At 44.2% G+C, this 19,488-nt stretch overlaps 1 protein-coding gene across 4 annotated transcripts in view; it reads left to right on the top strand.

Moving 5' to 3' along the window:
- GPAM (glycerol-3-phosphate acyltransferase, mitochondrial) overlaps window positions 1-19,488 on the top strand; it is a 727,629-nt gene that overhangs the window by 219,658 nt on the left and 488,483 nt on the right. For all 4 annotated transcript variants that reach the window (XM_069611788.1, XM_069611787.1, XM_069611786.1 and 1 more), the window contains exon 8: window positions 11,777-11,913. In XM_069611788.1, coding sequence (XP_069467889.1) covers window positions 11,777-11,913 — 137 coding nt within the window. The remainder of the gene's footprint in view (window positions 1-11,776; window positions 11,914-19,488) is intronic.

The raw sequence follows: 19,488 nt of genomic DNA, 5'->3' as shown, positions 1-19,488 counted from the left end.
TTGAGCCAAATGGCCAGCATTGCCTACCAAATAAGGGCATAACTTCCAAGGCTGCTCTGGAGTTGACTTGGAAGCTCTGCAGTAGAAGTTGAGGGGAGGGTTTTTTTCCAAAAGTAACACGTAGGTGTCCCAGAATCTAGTGTCAACCTGGAGCACAGACAGAAGTCTGACGAGCGTGTGATATGCTGCCTCTTGGTCCATTCAGAGTTTCAAAGGGCAAGAGTAACACATAGGTGTCCCAGAAATCCTTTGTGGCTCCTGTTGGGGGAAGGGCACTCCTTTTGTCGGCGCCCAAATGTCCCTTGAGCCATAGCAGAAACGCTGTTTGACCAATTTCCCAGTACAGCAAATGCATTTATTTCTTTATTTTATTCTGAATCAGAAGCAAGCATGTTGAAATAATACATCCCGTATGTTTCCCAGCAAAAACCCCTCTACATTTCTAGGCAAGGACAGGGCCTTATCCAACATTACACTTTTAAAACAGGTAGATTTCTTATTTGCAAAAGCATATTTTAACACGTTGCGAAGTCTGCTGGGATGTCCCTTTCAAAAGGTTTTCTCTCCCATATGAATTCCCAACATGGTTTTGCAGCACTAGTCAGTTTCACTTATCCCGCAATCTGTTCAAGACACAGGTCCACTGAAGTTGACCTATGCCCAGAGAGTTAGTGTTTCTTTTGAAGCATTGATTTTTGACATTTGGAGCCTAAAAGTCGAGCGTTTTTCCGTACGGCTGAGAGTAAAGTTTCTGTTGATTTCCCCGAGCTGGTCTGAAACAGCCTGTCATTCAGGGATAATGCTCTATTCTGCTGGAGCACAATCTAAATAGGGTTAGGCATGGCAGGGTCTCACTGATAACATGTCAGGTGTCCTTCCCCTATTCAGGCTATTTTCCCTTATTCAAGTTTCCTTCTCATTATTTCTCTTTATTAATCCTTTTTAGATGAGCCTTGTGTGGGTGGGAAGTTTTCTATTGTAGTTGGTTTGGCCTTAACTTGCTGATTCAGAATCCTGGTTCTGACCCAAGGCAAAATGGAGTCTCACAGTGACAGCTCGGATTGGTTAGAAGACACTGCAGAACAACAATGAACATTCTAAACTGTCACTCTGTGCCTTTCATCATCTAAACCCCAGCTGAGAGGACGTGTTTAGTGGCTGCTCCTGCTTTAGACTTGGGCCTGGTGGATTTTATCCTTCAGGCGTTAGCAGTTGAGCGGCTACTTTCTTGGGGGTTTCTGGAGAAGCTATCAGTTGTCAGGAATTCATTTTTGAAGACCGGAAACTCTGAAGATCCTTATGAATTCGCTCTGGAGATAAGTGACTTTGTTTGTACTGCAGCTCTGTTCATCTTAATGACATTTCCTTGAAAATTCGTAAAAAGTAATCTTTGTACTTGTACTTGTACTATTGAACTCCCTGAGTGCGCTTGAACGCTATTTGTAAATACGCGTACTACTTGTAATCTGAAAATATCGTTGAACCTTTGCGCGTGCGAGTATTTGCCAGCGCGTGTGCTCCTTAGCGCGAGAATCTGTTCGTCGCGCGAGAACTCAAGAGCGCGTGTGTTTTCCAGCGCGGGTGCTCCTAGCGTGAGATTCATTCGTCGCGCAAGAACTTTTAAGCGTGTGTGTTTCCAGCGCGTGTGCTTCCTGACGCGATAATCTGATTGCCGCGTGAGAACTTTGTAGCGCGTGTTTTCTAGCGCGTGTGCTTCAGCACTAGAACTCAATTGCGCGTGTCTTTTTAAACGCGTGTATTTGATCGCGAGTGAACTCATTGCGCGTGGATTATAAGGCGCGTGTGAATAGGCGCGGAAGTTCATCAACCCGGAAATTTTTTAGCGTGTGTGTTTTTCTGCGCGTGTTCTCGTTTGCGCGTGAATTCTACTTGACGTGGTTAGGCAAGCGCGTGTGTTTTCTGCGCGTGGATTTTTCTTACCGTGCGCGTGTTCTTCAACGCAGGAAGTTTTCAACGTGAACTTCATCTGTATGGAAATAACCCGCGAGTGAGTTTAACACGTGTTTCTTCAAGAATTCACAAACTCAATTGAATTGTAAATAGTTTGAAAAAACAAAAGAAAAGTTTGAAAGAAAAGGAAAGAATAAATAAAGACAATTTAACTGGACATCTAGTGCATTTTGGAAAAGAGGCAAAGAACTAAACTTTCCAGATTTGCCCAAAGTAAGAAGTTGCTGTGAATTTCAAGAGTCTCAAGTAAGAGAGATTTTCAGCTTCTTTACAAGCTTCTCTAAGAAATTTCAAGAGAAGAGCCAGGTATGATTCTTAATTATTAGTTAAGGATTTAAAGTCTTTCCCATTCCTAAGGTTAAGTAAATAAAGGAATTGTATCTGCTTTTCTTATATCCTCTGCAGGTTCAGCTCTGATTAGCCTTGACGCAGTCTGCCTGGTGTTGTTTTGTTATCCACTTCCCCCTTTCCCTTTGGGGTGTAGTTTACAGAGCTGAATTGAAATCTAGTTCTGGGAATTACATTTCAGGGGGATCGTCGGGGGTTCAGCAGCTTCCGCGGACACAGGACCTCTCAGCCTGACATAACAGCAATGTGATGTCAACAGATGAAGAGCGTCAGCGCAGCATCCTTTTCAATGTGAAATATTCCCTTTTCAATGGGAACTTTTTAGCAAGCAGCAGAGCAGCGTTGCTTTTCAATTCGCTTCTTTGGTACACACAAGAAAACACACTGGCAGCTTTTCTCAGTGTGCTCCCTGTTCCAACTGCCCAATAGGTGCTTGGCAAGACTGTGCAGCCATCATTTGAAGCTGCAAAATGCAGTTTTGATGCGAGGCAATGGGGCTCAAAGGAGCCAGTGCAGCCATTTTGCTGTTTCTGCTGAAGTGAAGTGTAGCTTGGTTATGTAGGGGAATTCTGCTGAGTTCGTCAATGTATCCCATACCTTTTGTCTCTAGGTGCGCCCGAGTAAAACCAGTTCCTATTGGCCGACTAGCTGTCCTGAAAGGACCGCCACCCTGCTGTGTGATTGACAGCCTAGGGCTGTGAATGAATGGGAACTTGCATAAAAAGCAAGCTTTTTGGGATAAGAGCAGAGTCGACCACTGGAGGACAGAATCAGCAGCAGATGACAAGAGAAGACGCCAGCAGCACCCTCCTGGACCACGAAATACCCGGTGAAGACCTGCAGCTGTGCTGACCCTGTTTTTGAATCGACAGGAAAGACCCAAAAAGGGCGAGTTCCTCCGTTAGGCTAGTTGGACCAACTAGCTTCGAGACAATCTCTATTTTGGCACCACCCCCGACTTGCTGCGACTTTCCAAGGCTGCAGAAGCCCAATACCCAGAGTACCTCAACCACTTCGGAGTGAATTGTCTTCTGAAGTCCGAATCCGGCCAGATCTTCGTAGGCATCCAGAGGACCCTACAGAAGCAAGAAACCTGCGTCGAGAGTCCCCTCAACAGGACCGAGGGATCAAGGAAATCCTAACCAGAGCTTTTCTTTCTTGGCTCTGAGGAAAAGGCGCCAACACCACAAAGAGCCACTGAATCGACAGAAATACATTGCTGCCGAGTCCCTCTCTGAGTGACGCCGCAGGAGCCCACCAGACGTCCTCCCTTTCCTCTAAACGAGCAAAGACCAGGGACAATGGTCTACTGCATTGCATCGTGAGGCAACCAGCTAGTATACTCTTCATTTTCAAGGTACTGTGGGGCTTGGAGTATTATCGTTTTGCCATTTGGGGTGCTTGCTACCTTTTTGGGAGTGCGTTTTTAACCCAACACCAAGTTGACCTCAACTTACCTGCACTGGTCTTGCAGCTTGTGCTTTCTAAAGGTGACTCCTCTTGAGTTACTATGAACTTTTGAACATTGACTATTTAAGAACATATTTCTAAGAAGAACATCAGAACTTTGACTTTGTTCATTGATTTTGACTGTCCTGGCTGCCTAAAGGTCTCCTTCTGAACCTATTGTCTTTGGCAGTGCTTGTTCTCTTGCAGGTCTTAAAATGTTGAACACATTAAATGCTGGGATAATAGACTGCCTGCATCCCCTTGGGAGAATCTAAGTGTGTTCTGATCTAACCCTAACCTTGCCTTCCTGAGAGACTCAATATTGCAAAGGTGATAATATATAAATGTTATACTGACCTCAAATGATGTCACCTCCGGGTGCTGGAACATGTGTAGCATATGACTGATTTACTCACCTGCTTTATTTTTCACTATTTGAATTGGATCGTAACTGGGGATTAATGTTACAGCCAATTTCTGCTTTTTAAAGAATACTATAAATATCTTTGTGTATAAATAAATTTATTATAACGTTTAAGTGCGCAAGTGTTTACTTGGATACCTGTATTTACTGGTTTAATTGCAAAGCTCTACAGCTCACAGTACCCCTCTTTAAGATAGGCCTGGCTGCTCAGTCACACTACCAACTTGTGTAGTACAGGCCTATATTAAAAGGTGTCTAATACAAGGATATGTCTTGTGTAGTCCCACACCAGTTGAACTGCACCAATTCTTACCCAACACAGTGCACTGTTGCTTTACAGCTTGGTGTGTGCTTTATAAAAACCAGCTAATGCATCAAATATATAATGCCCTCTTTCTGACCCTCTTCAATCCCTTTTTGTTCTTCATGACGCTTTTATAGACTGTTAAAGCCTTACAATATTTGAGAAAAACATTCTTAGTGATCTGGATAAGTTTTGTGAAAGTGATGCCGACCACTGAGGAAAAAGACAATTGGGGGCAACCTGTTCGGTAAGATTTTCATTTTTATGATGCATCTTCCTGACCTGTGCCAACCCCAAAACCTTTTGCTTTCGACTTGGTCATTATTTGACCTAGTCCCTAGGTGAGTGGGAATAGTTGTCCTCTCTCACCTAGTCTTTTACTCTTTTTATGTGGGACCTTTTTATGTCTCTCCATAGTTGGAGTTAGTTTCCAATGACATTGGGTTGACTGTAATGCACTATGGCTGCACACAGCATTTTACATGCAGTGGCTTCCCTTTAGTTATCTTACTATTTCTTGCTGAACTAGTGTTCCCAAGAGGTAAAGTGGGATTCACATCCCCTTTACATTGATTTAAGAGAGCCAGCAAACCCTACTTTATGTGGACTACAGTGGGATACAATGTATCCCCCTGGTAACTTTGTTACAATTCCAAGTTTACTTGAGTGGATGTTGGCAGTGGTTTTACCTTAGTGACATTTTAGTTTTATTACTTGCCGACTGTTAAATCGACCTCAGTAATGCACAGAAGGGCCACCATTCTGCGAGAATGGGGGGCTCCTTATTTTTTTGCCATTTCTTGTTTGCTTGTTGTCCCATTCTAGGCGGGAACTACCTTGGTGGACTTTTTGTCTTTGGCGAGAATCCTTTGTATTCCAGGCCTAGGCGCCAAAACTCTGCATCCCTTTGTTTTTCACTTTGCGTGAAAAGAACCAAGTCCCAATGGGGGGCTGGTTGTGCTGATTGGACAGCCAGACCACTCCTTTCTGTAAACTGCAGGTGAGAGTTTGCAGAAGTTGTGCTGTAGTTCCTGATAAATACTCTTAACCTGGAAGCTGCTGACAAGTCGACCACTGGAGCTGAATCTAAAGAGGAAGATGAAGAAAAGACATTTCTAGTGATTTCTAGCGACTGGAGAGCCTGCTGTGTAATCAGAGCCTGATGCAACCCTTTTTTCTAATCAACCTAGTGGGTCCCGAATGCGAGGACTCCTACCTAGAGGCTGGTGAGATCCACTAGTCTCAAGAAGACCTGCATTTTGAGCCATCCCACAACATGCTGCCACCTTGCTGGGCTGCAAACCGCCAATCCCCTGGGACCACGAGCCTGATTGCAGTGCATGGTCTTCTGAAGTCTGAATATGTCCGAAACGTTGGAGTCCTGTTGGATCTCCAAAGACACGATTCAAATCCCTGAAGCCCCCTCACCAGAGTGCACAACCAACAGAGTGAAGAGAATCCGATCAGCGATATTCGTTCATCTGGCTGCTGTAAAAAGGTGCCAAATCCAGAGAATCTGTGAAGAAACCTTTGCTGGAATCCTCCTGATGGCTGCTGCTGCAAGTTCCCATCCGGTGTCCAGTTATTTAGTCTCCAGACCAAGAATCCAGGGACCGGGGTCCTGTGCTTCTGCATCCTGAAGGCATCCACTCAGCTCTTCTTTTCTCCTAAGGTACTGTGTGGGCTTGGGTAATACATAGTCTGGTGTGCATCCTGTGAGGCTGAGTGTAATTTGTGTGGTTTGGAGTTTCTCCATACCACTTGCCTAGGCCTAATGCTGGAACGCATATATGAAGCCTTCTGTGAAGTCCCTGAACACTTTTAACTAACTCTGAAACGAATACTTACTTGTTTAAGAAGATATCCTTTGGAACTTTGACTTTCCTGCAACGGAAACCTATCCTGACCTGCCTACAGCTGGCTTCTAGACCACTAGGTCTGAGAGAACTCATGCGATGGACTAAGGGAAGGCTTTTATAATATAAGGATTCTGTCTTGAAAGTAAAACAAGTGTAAAAGTACTTACTTGCTAAAAAAGTTTGTGTGCTGACTATCTATGTGAAAGAAGTTACAAAGTGTCATACATTTATGCTTGCGTTTGAGTTGCGTTCTGCCCCTTTAAAAAGTATATAAGTTATTTGAATGGTGTTTACCCGCTTCTGCAAAGTAATACGTATTGGTACTGTTTTATTATTCTTCACTGAGTGTAAAAGCTTCCATGAAACACACGTGAGGAAGTGGAGGCAGAGCGTTAGTATGGTCCGTTTCTCGGATGGGAACAAGACACTACTTGTTGCGAAAAGCTCACATCCTGCTTCCAGAAAGCATCAGATTGTGGAAGTAAACCATCTACAATGGCGTACAGTCCTATCTTGACGTCGAAGCAAGCAGAGGAGGACATCCATGGGATTCTGACACAAGTGGTGTGCACAGCCTTTGAAGATCGCATCCTCGTGGTGGTGACACAGTTTGGGAAGATGGGGACTCTGGTGTCTGTAACACCCAGCATCCTAGCCAATGAGATAGGCAAGCCTTCACTGACCACAAAAGTGCTTCTTGGAAAGGATGAGAATTCGCCCTGAAGAAGGACCGAAAGTCTAGTTCGAAATGCATTGGCAGTTTACTTGAATTCTGCCTACTCACGTTAAGATGAACTTTTAACATTAAATAGAAGTATAAAGGACTTTGTCAGTCTATTTATTCAGCCCTATAAATGGTAAGTTATGGACTTTCAACAGTGAATGAACAGAATCTAATTTTGCAGTAGTTTTCACTACACCATTGGCGACCCAAGGTCTGATGGATGTTTGTTCATCGGACATACTTTTTTGTTTGAGTGTAAAAGCTTACCTGTATGGATAACTTGCCTTGAGAAACAGATTGTCATTCTTAAAGTGTACCTTTTAGGTTTAGTTTTGCTTTCCCTGATCTGCTTTATACAGGTGTAAAACAGTCTTGAAGTTAATACTCATCTTTAGAGTTGCTTGTAGCCTCTCTAAAAAAGTATATGGTTTTACTTACCTTAACTGCTGCTCTTCTAAACTTGTTTCTAAAATAGTTTCATAAAGTTCTTACTTAACTTAGAAACTGTATTATACACTTCTTCAAAGTATACTGGGTATAACTAGCTATTCGGTAGCGGATAGTTATGTACCAAAAGGGCAATTACTTACCTTGAAATACATTGGGCATCATTACGACTTTGGAGGCAGCCATGCCCTTAATAAGGGCATGGCTGCCTCCAAAACAGTGTCCGGGTCCGGGTTCCCTGAATGGGGAATTACCGGGCCATTCCGAGTTTGGAGGGCCCGGTAATTCCTCCTTCAGGGAACCCGGGCCCGGACTTTGCCCATTCCCATTTGAGCCCCCATAGGCCTCAATTGGAATGGGTGCGGGAGCTAACGGCGGCCCGTTGTTAGCTCCCTGGTCCCCTCGCGGGACCCGCTCTGGACGTCTGGTAAAACCAGACATCCACATCGGGTCCCGCGAGGGAACCTCGTAATATTGCGGAATGCGTTTAACGGCGCCGGCACCATTACGCATTCTGCAATTGTCGTAATGAGGCCCATTGTGTCTTGAGCGTAATTGGGTTTTGCTTTCCCTGAATTGCGGAGTGCATTCTAAAATAGTTATTGAGTGTTCATACTTATCATTGAGTTGGTTAGGGACCCGCCAGAAAGTATGAGTTGCTTTACTAGCTCTGAACTGTATTCTACAAAGTAATATCTGTTACAAAGTATATACTTGTAACTGGGTTGGCCTATTAAGTGATTTCTGTAGCTGAGGACCACTGCATGACTGACTGGGTCAACTACCCTTGAATTAGTTATTGTATTTTAAAGGTATCTATAACCTGGTTTTATTCCCCAATAATAGCTTACTGCCATTCTGAATGTGTCAGTTTTTACTCACCTGACTGCTGATTGTGCTCTAAATAAGGTTGTACTTGGGTTTGTGAACCATACGTATTGAGTTGGTTTTTATAATTGCGCGTATATGTTATAGTACTTACTGCCCCAAAATGTATCTTGGCTTACATGTATTCTTTTTAAAAAATAACTTTATTTTTACAATGCGTAGTGTTTCTTTTGACCAAATATATGCTACAATTTCTTTGCACCAAGCTAAAGCCTTCTCTCACTCCCAAGATAAGCCTGGCTGCTCTGTCCATGCTACCAACATTCTCGGGTGGTACAGCCTTATACAAAGAGTTGAGTTTATGTACTTTCTCAGATCTAAGGTTTTATGAAGCCCTGGGTTGGACTTCAGAAAAAAACTGTCCTAACACAACCCTTGAGTTGACAGTGAGTGTTTCTGATGTCCTATGGGAAGGTACTCTGAGTAAATGAAGTTCCTAGATGGAGTATGAGTTTATGGGTGCCACAAATGTAGCATCTCGACACTGTCAGCTGGTTTTTGGGGTGTGGGAAGGAATCATATTAAGTGGAAAGGGAGGGTAGAAACGGAGAATTTGAAAATTAATGTAAAAATCTTTATTGGGGCCTTTTGTACACAATTATCCAGTATTGTGCACATGCGTCCCAAATCCTTTCCTCCATAATAATGGGACGTCCCACGGAATGGGGGCTAGACCATAGCCTGTTGCATAGCAGCTTATTGTAGAATTTACTCGCATGAGTTCGCCAGCCATGTTGCCCGCATGGCGGCTCCTCTATGCAGCCCGCCTAACCTTCAGTCCTTTTCTCTGCATCGGACAGGACTGAGCTGACTACAGTGTTGCACCCAATTGTGGTAAGAAACCCATGTGGCACATGCCTAACTGATTCCACTACTGTGTGGGTTGCCCTGGAATTATAAGTTGTATTGGTACAAAAGGGGGTTGCAACCTGTCCTCCTCCACCGATTGCCATTGTGAGCTACTAAAGGGGAACCAGTTCTATAGTGGGTAATTGAGCATGAATCCTGCACAGAACTTAAAGTTTCAAGAGTGATCAAAGCCTTCACTATTAGGACATTGAGTACTAAATCCCAACAGGAACTGCAAAAGCCAATACTGACAACCCTCTCCTACAGAATTTAACATCTTACTTTCCTTTCCCTTGAGTCTGTCATACTTGAGAAACCGTTTCACCAGAAAGATATTATACTAGCTTCAGTCTTCCAATTTGATTGGCCTGAAGACCTGTTATGCTTTTAGTGAATCTTTTGCTGCGAAGTTCACAACTGAAGATGATGAATATAAGAGAAATGATTTCTGGTGACCAAATTGATATCCAGTCACCACATCTAAAAGGGCTATCCCAAGGGTTTTTTGTTTTTGTTCGCAGTGCCGGAGCATTGAAGTGCTGAAGTTATGCCTGAGCTAGAACTAGAGAACCATCCTCGATTATTCACACCTTAACTTACCCTACCCATCTTTTCCATGGGGTCTGCATTATGCAGAATAAAGTCTAAGGAGCTGGCAATGGTTAGTGAAGGGTTAAAGGGCGGAGGATTCTCCTAATGGCCTGCCAAATGGTATTCTTTCCTTCCATCGTGGGTTGACAATGTTTGCGTACCATATTTAACTGATGCCTTCTAGGTTCTCTTTGTCCCCCACTCTGCATCCTGTTGTTTTGTTACCAAGCACCAAACAATCTGACAATTTATGTGGTGACCTCTTCACAGCTTTTGTTTGTACAAGATGTGTTATTTGAAATTTGTATGGCGCCTACTGCCATTGTTATGGCTTTGAAGCGCTGTGGGTTGTATGAAGGCCCTGACGCAAAATAAAAGGGAATTGCATGCAGACTTTGGTGAGCATGCAATTACTAGCAAAGATGACTAGCTTAAAACATTATACAAATCATGCATCACGTATTCAGGCATGTGAACATAATAGAAAACAAGACGTGTTCCTACCGGGATGAAAGATCCCAAGTTATTTTAAATATTTTTCTTTTGGTCTGTTTCAAAGCGACATATATCAAGTATTATTTTTTCAGGTATTTTCAGCATACACATTATTTGTACACATTCTTGGCCTTTTGACTTTGAAGGTTTTTCATTTTAAAAGTATATTTTTATAAAAGCAATATTGGTGTTAAATAAAACGAAACATTCAATCACATCGTATTTTTACAGTCAAGAAAAATTAGATTGTTAAACCATCAACGACCATCATACGTGAAAAGACACAGGACAATGTCACATGAACAGATCAGATTAGAGTGACCTAGAACAAAGCAAAATGCAATGCTTCGCAAGGTCAGGACATAACTACATTGTGAATTAGCAGACACACGGATACAGCACTGCATTTCGGCTGCATTCAGTAAATCGACTTCTTCAAGACAGGGAACCCTAAAAATAAAGGTAACGGAATGGAGAGAGAATTTTATTCTATCGTATGCTGAAACCTAATAAATGGGGGTTGCCATTTAAGAATAAAGTGCTGGATGTCTCTCCCGTTTACTAGAGGTTCCAAGTGACCCAGGCGATAAAAGAGCTGGTAATATGATTGGTTTTACAATCTACTAAATAGGGGTCTCTATTTTTTTACTGCTACAGAGAAAGGAATTGGGTATTTGGCAAAGGTATGCAAAAGGCCTTCTTAAAAGTATACACGATGGTTGAATCAGCATGTAAAATATGAATATTAGTATAGAGAAAATGTACAACATACCAAGATGAATTAGAGCTATGAAGTAGTGGCCTCTAAATTGTGGTACAGGAAAGCTCTTGCTTGATATTGGGAGAGCCTCACCTCCTAGGATGGCATTAGTAGTATAAAAAAGGATGAGAGAGAAGGGGATTAAGATCTATTTAGATCTTCTTAAATTTGGGAGGGAGGTCAAAAGGAACACCCCATATGTGGAGAGGTACGTTTGTAAAAGTGATTGCGAATGAAAAAAAAACACTTGAATAACGATACTTGCTCTAGATGCAAGTCTGAGTTTGGAGCCAGGAGTTGATGCTCAGCCGCAGTCCATGTTATATAGAATCGCGTTCAGTTAATGGATCTAAAGGAGGAAGGGAGGAGGGGGAAGTTATGGGCGAGGAGAGAGGTGAGAAAGGGAAGAAGACAAGGAAAGAAAGTGAGAGTTTGTGATCAAGGTTGGCATAGCAATGGTCACCATAGACGGGCTAGAGAACATATATAAACGATTTTATCCAAGCGGTAGAAATGCACTTACTGTTCCTAAGAATGCAAAGGTATCGTGAACATAATAGAAAAAATGTGGTTCAGATTTGTGCACTGTTTTCCATCACTTATTGTTTTGGCTCTGTATTACTACCTGACCCTTTTCTCTTCTTTGTGTTTTTTTTTTTTTGAACAGATGAAGATGCCACTTGTCTTTCTACCAGTTCACAAATCTCACATAGACTATCTGCTGCTCACATTTGTCCTTTTCTGCCATAACATCAAACCGCCGCACATTGCTGCTGGAAATAACCTCCAAATTCCCATCTTTAGGTGAGTCTGCAAAAAATAGTGGTAGGACCATTTTGTTGTTGCCTGGTTGTATGGAAAGCTGATTTTCAAAAGGGAGCATGTTTCTCACGAATATTGCAGTGTAAGAGTGAAGATGCATAGAACTCGGTATGCACTTAAAACAAAAAAAATTATTCCCCCTTTTATTACAAAACAATAAAAATGCTGTCCTGGTTAAAAGCAGAGCCTTGTCCTCGCCCCTGCCTATGCACTCGTACAATTGGGCCATCATGCTATACTGCTTTAAGGCCCCTAGCCTTTCACTGGTTCATAACTGGTTTGCCAGATTTTTCCTGATCCTCACGAGACAAGTTAATGCTCTATGCAACTCCTGAAGAACCCTACATTTCTTGGGGCCAGGTGCATTATGTATATTGCCTCCTGTATGTGCGTCTCCTGGCATGGTTTGTGGTGTGGGTTGTGTTGGGGATATTCATTTTTTTTGGGCCAAATCCCCTTTACTTGTGAGACCCCCATCACCTTTTGCTGGACTTCTGGAACTTTTTCTTGGTCTTGTGTCGTGAGTGGGGGGGTGGGGTCTTTGTTCCCCTTATTCATTCTTTTGCTCTGACCATAGGAACCCTGTTCATTATGCTTTTACTTTGTTTTATGGAGTCTTGCTTTCCTCCATACTTTTTTAACAGCCTTTGGGCGCTCCTTTTTATATTTTTATTTTCCTTAAGAACTACAGTTCTCAAGGTTAGAGGGATACTTTTTTCAACCTTAGCTTTTCCCATTGTGAGATCAGCACACATCACCTTATGTGAACTGCTGAGTGGATACCTAGTATCCCCTTTCTCGCTGCTCCTGCAACATTCTGGGGGAGGAAGGATAGCTCAGATGCGACACGTTTGTCTTGGAAGCAAGACATGGCAGCGCAACACGGGTTCGAATCCCAATCCCGTGCTTGCACACCACTTGCTAGTATTAAGCACGTTATAAAAGAACAATTATAAATTATAAGTGACAAGCATGCATTTATGGCTGGTGGCAGTGGACATGTTGTACCAACTTTTACTCGCAGACTTTCTCTACAGCTGCGCTTATGCACAGAAGGGTCACCATTGACCCTTAATGGTGGCTTCTTTCGTTTATCGCCATTTCTTGTGTGCTTGTCTTTTCTTGGTCCGTCCTTTGTGAAGCGGCATGCGGCTCCAGTGTGTCTGCAAGGACAGGAAGCAGGGGAGGATTCCGAAACTCTGCTATACTTTGTCTTCTGGTGTGCCTAAGAGAAACTAGCTCCAACTAGGGGGCTGGCTGTCCTAATGGACAGCCACCCTCCCCTTTCTGTAAACTGCAGGGGGAGTTTGCAGAGGATTAGTGTGGGTTCCTGATAAAAGGCAAGGATCCTGAGGCAAATGATCATTCGACGACTGGAACAGAAGAGCTGAAGACTACTGGAGACTCCTGCGGTACCTTCCAGCAACTGCGAAGAGACCACTGATGTCCTGACCAAGTTGTCGAATTGACAAATGAGTTCTGACGAATTGACAAAGGACTTCTGAAGAGGAAGACTCCTTCCCTTTGGCTGGTGGCACCAATCTGCCATAAGACGACCTGCAAGATGAGCCGTCCCATGATGTGCTGTGACCTTCATGTGCTGCAAACCGCCAATACCCTGGGACCTATGACCCTAAACGTTCATCTTTGGAGCCTGTGAAAAGGCGCCAAAACTGCAGACCGAAGTTGTCTCATGAAGGATCCTTTGCTGGGAGTCCTTCCACTCGACTGCTGCTGCGACATCCCTTCGAGAGTCCCTCCTGTCATCATGACCAAGGGGCCTGGGTACACCTACACCGCTGCTGCAGCATGAAAGAATCCAATTGCATCTTCACAACTCCTCGGGTACTGTGGGACCACAGGGTAGACTTTAGGAAAACTCTCTTAACAGGTTGCACTGGTTGGTGTTAGATTTGTTGGTGTGTGATTCTAGTTGGCTAACCCTAGGGTTGTCATTCTTGGCTGTGGCTCGGCTGCTTGCACAGTTCATGAAGTACAGAGGTTACCAGGGCCAGTAAACACAAGATGTTTCAAATGCGGTCCACCACTAAGAGAAAGCCTTGGAAAAGCTAATGGAAGTTGAATGTTACAAGCTGCACTGATTGTGGAACCTTCAATGTTGGAATGGCTCATACCTGTGATCATAGCCAGAGTCCCCCCTCTACCCCCATTCCCCACAATACTGGAGCTTTTGCTGCATTGCCTTTTTAGAATCGTAAAAGGAGTCCAGAGGCATGGTAGAAAATGCTAACTTGAAGACTGGATCTGAGGAAGTGCAGTGTAAGCGTTCCAACACTCTACTGAAACTGAAGCTCTTCTCCAGCTCTATTGGACTTCCTCTACTAGAGTGGGACTGCAAAGAGTGCCCATCACCCTTGACCCAGTGGGACAGGCCCAGGCACAAGCCCTTGAGACACCCTCAAACCCCCAACCACTTGGGAAGACCTGCTGCAGTGCGTGTGCAGACCCAAAATTTCAGACAGTATGTAGGATTCCAGAATAGGTGCTAAAGTGCCAGGGGGATAAGGGTGTGGGTGTTGGCATCCCCGGAGCAGTGGGAGTGGATCCTTGGTGTGTGTGTGTGCGCCCCGCCCACCCCTTATGCAAAGCTGTTAAATTCATCAAGCTCCCCTGCGTGGGCGAATCCCTTGGGGGATAAGGGTGTGGGTGTTAGCCTCCTGCAGGGCGTTTGTGCGCCCATTGGGTCGTTGTAGCCTTCCTTCTATCTTTACACCCCTTGGCACATAGTAAGCAATCTGGTGCACAAAGGGAATGGTAGTGGTGCAGACTGGAGCGGGCCAGTCTTTGAGAAGCTACGCCCTGAGCGTGTACCGGCTGACTTCTTTTCCTTCCTATGTGGCAAGTTAAAATTGAAGTGAACAAACCTTGTATCTATACTAGAACATTTCATTATTTCCGATCCAAAGTGAAACTATGACTTTTTTGTCCGTGTTGGGCCTAAAGCTTCAATATCATCTGCATTACCTTAATACAAGTTTACAAAACCCTCTTTAAGCGCTCCGGTATTAAACGAAGCAAGCAAGGACATAACTACTCCGTGTTAGTTCAGATCATTTTTTCTCGTTATCTGTCATATTTCAGCCGTTGGGGACTCTGACCCTTACAAAGTGGAGCCCAGAGTTTTGGAGTTTGTACACTCTCCTGGGGCACTCCATTGACTTGGGCAAATGGAACTACATTGGTAGAATACCTCTTCAAACTTGCCTACAAACAGTTCTTTTGTCTGTGTCTCTCAAATTCGGCGGTGTGCACAGGAGAATTTGATGATGCAACTCCATCCTGTGAGCCAAGAACAGACCGGGAGCGGCAGTAGTTGATCCAAGGAGCATCAACATCTCATACTCCATACCAAATCACACAGGGTATGGGGGGAGGGTGGTGAAGAGGGGGTCAGACTTTGGCAGCCCCTCACGCTGTCCGGCATGCCTCACCCTGTGTTTGCACACCTCTGGACTCGTATGAATAAGCTAGCCTCTGTTTGCGTCTTACCAGTTACAAGGGAATTGTATTGAATTGCTTAATAGGCTTTTTTAATATTGTTTGTTTTTCCTTCTATTTATTTGCTTTTTTTTGTTCATTATGGTTTAAAGTGCATGTAGTGCTCAGTAAATAACCAGTTTCAAAACCCTATAAATGTCTAAAAGAAAGGCAGTGACCCCTATTTCGCCGAACAAAAGAGAAAAGCAAATGTATAAAACAATTTGGCATATAAAAGAATTATTTTAAAATTTCTGAAATTAAGGACCTGTTACATGATATACCCTGAGGGAAATGCAAAATCTCCATTGAAGCCAAGATCATCCAAAAATGGTGCAGTTACTTCTATTGCGTGATAAATAATTGGGAGGATCTTTCCCTGTGTCCGAAGAGAACCCCCTCCACCCCTGTAAACATTACATACCACATATCACAAATCTCACCAAAAGACCCCCTTTTACCCTTTGAAGTTGAGACCGGGGCAGGCGGGGGGTAAAAATTATATTCTACCAGTAAACAGAAGGAGAGGGGATGAACCACAGACAGCATTGACTGCTAATTTAGTGGAAATTATGGCCCTGTGGACAGTGCATCTGTTTGCTAAATTAGCGTAAAAAACTATACAATCCCCTATACCCAGAACTCCGATACTCTAGGTGAGGGAGGGAGTGGAAAACCTGGAAGAGTTTTTTTGTAATGGGTCCCTCTGTGAATTTGCAGAACAGGTTTGACCTGCTGGATAGTGTATGCCCACCTAGCCCAAAAGCTAGGCAGGAAAAACTCCCAAAGAGGGGCCTGACAAAAAGCCAGACCCCTAAGAGTACTAGGCTCAAGCGTGGCCATAACAAGCCTTGCCCCACTCATTAAAAAGCTCCTAAGGTTGCAAAAGATAACCCGTCCATGCCTGAGAATGCTCCACCAGAGAACGTGCCCAGGGTGGGGCCGGACATGGCTGACTGACAGCTGTCATGAATTTAATTGCAAACAAAATTGGAAAGACATCAGAGATTTTGTGTGAAATTAAAGCAATTAAAGAAGGTGTTGCTGAACTCTTACCTTTTTCCAAGTTTTCTGTGAATAAATCTCCCCAGAAATCTTCTTTTTAACCCCACATTTGGTAAAGAGTCGTTCCTGATCCATTATCAATGTAACAATCCCTCCATTGAGAACTGAGAAAAGCAACATTCCTGCATATCCCCAAAATAGTGTCCAAGGTAATTCAGCTCCTTCACTGGCCATTGGAAATAATGCACAGCTGCCCCCAGCTTCTCGAAATCGCCTAGTGACAAGCAGTAACTTGGCCCCACCCCACTTGGGGGGGGCCACGCGGTTCGATCCACACCATCTGTCTATCAAAGGCAAAATCCTTTGGCCAATTGTCCCCTGGACCGCAATCGGGGGCATGATGGGCCCAATTTGTGCAAAGGCACATAAAAAAATGTCACTATGTCGAATGTTCCAAGGCTAGCCCAATCTTCATGAGGATCAAGACTCAAAAGAATAAATGCACACACTGGATAAGATATGTAAAGGGGTGTGTCTCAATAATATCTCGTATTGTAATTTGCAAGAGGGTCCACCTCCTGAGCGGTCCCTTTGACTCCAACCAGGTCTTTCTCCGGTCATGGACCTGGTCGGCCATAAATTTTCATTAATTTCCTCCAATTGGACCCGTAATTAGGCTTAGCCCATATTCCCCAGACAAAAATGTAATTAAACCTCCAAATAGGTATAATCCGATGCCAGGCGAACCCTGCATACGGCAGCGTATATTGGCTAAGGGGGCTAATAGCTCGGCAATGAGAATAGCAACTGAGGTTTGCTTTGTAACGGTTGTGGACCTGGAAGCAGTGGATTTACTAAGGCCTAGTGATGCCCTTCAACAAACTGACTTCCTATGTAAAACCTTATCCTGGAATTTAGCGGGTATCGCCAAGCATTTAGATGACCCGGATTGGACCAATTTTATAAGGGGTTTCATTTTAATATTTCAGGAAAAGTAGGCAACTGAGTCATTAGCCTCGCAAAGGATACTCTTCCTTTGACATTTTGTCTAGGAAAGGGTCTAAAGGAAGACCAAGTGGGCGACTCATCTTGGTTGAGACTGCCTTGAATTGGGAAATAAATGTTAGGGCTACTGACTCTCCCGATTTACAACATCTGGTCATACAGACCCCCGGGGGAAACACCATTCTTCTCTTTAATATATCCAACAGGCCAACTTCCAAAGCTGGGTTAGACAATGTAGAGAAATGGCATCCTCCGTTAATTTTGGATGGGCAGGCCGACCATCAAGTCATTCACATTTGCTTCAACTTGGAGCTGGAGCCTCTGCCAGCATTGGATGGATTATTTGAGGATAGTGCATGGCACATTCCATCTCTTGATGCCTTAAAGCCAAGAAGGGTACATACCCAGGCCCATGATACGACTTGCATTCTGTATAGTCTGGGTCTAAGGACCTGCAGTGGCCGTTTCTATCACCTGGCCAATTGAACATGATGACTTTGATAGCTCCATAATAGATTATATCCTTGTATCAGCCAAGGATTGGAGTAGGGTTAACAAGTTTGAGGTTTTTAACAAAGCGGATGGTGACCACAAGCCGTTATGATTGTTTTAATTTTGATCCACAATTCACACTGCCTATCGTGATGAATGATAGGGCGGTTTCTCGAGGTGGTAAGTGGGCATGCATGCAAATCATCTGAATGGGCCAGGATTCTGCATCAATACTTAAAGTCCCATACTCCTACATCCCGTCCCCTTTCCTCCATACTTTTGGGACATTCTGTCCATTGGGATGGGACCGGAGCACTTTTGAAGCATAAAAAAAAAAATATTTTTCCTTTTATTTTTACGCGGTGCCACAGCACGTGACCGTAGATCTGCCTTCCTGAGCTCTGCCCCGCTCATCACTCTTCAGTCCTTTTCTCTGTGGGGTCCCACTTGCATCGTAGGGAAATTTCTTTTTTTGTTCCCTTGTCCTTCATCTTCCTGCTCCAGTTCCACAGATTTCTTTCCTCTGTCTATGCTGGACCATCTGGGATTCGTTTCCCGTGCTTCGTGCGAACGTCATTTCTTGAGGGCGGATTCCCATTCTATTTGGAGTGCTTTGGCCTGGAACATCAGTGGGACTCTTGCTTCTACTGCAACGCCCTCTCTGTCTGGGCACTCCAATGTAGGCTCTTCAGTTGGGAGGTGGTGTTCCAACGGCTTCCTCCTTCACATTTACAGCAGTTAATCGATGGGAAAAAAAGGAAGCGTACGCTAAGTTCCTTCCTTTTTACGGCACGCTGGCCCGAAAGTGATGTAACCTGGATTCCGGAATTCACTCTGAGGACTTCTGTCAAGGGGCTGTCGGGACTGGATATTCATCCGAGGTTCCCTATCTGGGAGCTAAAACTAAGCCCAACATTTCTGGGGCTGTTTTGACCGGTGTTATTCCTTAGGTCTCCAAGTCTGGAACTAAACGTACCGAGCTTAGGCTCAAGGTTTCCTGTACAGTGACTAAAGGTACCGGGGTTATCCCGAGGATTCCAATAGGGACTATAATTAAAACTGGCAAGATCAAGGGGCCTTTTACAGGGGCTCTGGCTACGCGGTGTGACCCCAAGCCTTCCCACAAACAATCTTGTGGTCAAACCAATCCTGCTGAGCGGGCAAAGTAGGGCAAAGGCCCTAAGTCTTCACATATCGGCCCTGCCGAGGTTCCCTCACTGCAGGCTAATCCTTCTGCAGAATCCAAGGGGGCTCAAAGGCATTCTAGATCTGCTAGTAACGGCTTTGCCGAGGTTCCCTGTCACAAGGCTAAAATGGATAAATCCCCTGAGACCCCTGTGGTGACAATGACTTAACTGAAACCTGTGACGCAGATCACCTCAGCCAGTGACAAAATGGCAGTTCAACCCATGCAGTCTAAGGTTGCCATTTTGACTAGCTCTTTCACATCAACATTCCCAACTGCTGGTGCAGAGGGGCTTTTTGTTTGTGGCCGAACAGCATTTTCCAAATCGGAATCCTTTCCGCCATCCAATGGATTAGCGTGCTCGGTTTCTG

The sequence above is a fragment of the Ambystoma mexicanum genome, chromosome 8, assembly GCF_040938575.1.
Source record: "Ambystoma mexicanum isolate Mex_15411 chromosome 8, UKY_AmexF1_1, whole genome shotgun sequence".
Lineage (NCBI taxonomy): Eukaryota > Metazoa > Chordata > Amphibia > Caudata > Ambystomatidae > Ambystoma > Ambystoma mexicanum.
The sequence above is the reverse complement of the archived record's forward strand: the minus strand, read 5'-3'. Positions and strand labels throughout refer to the sequence as shown.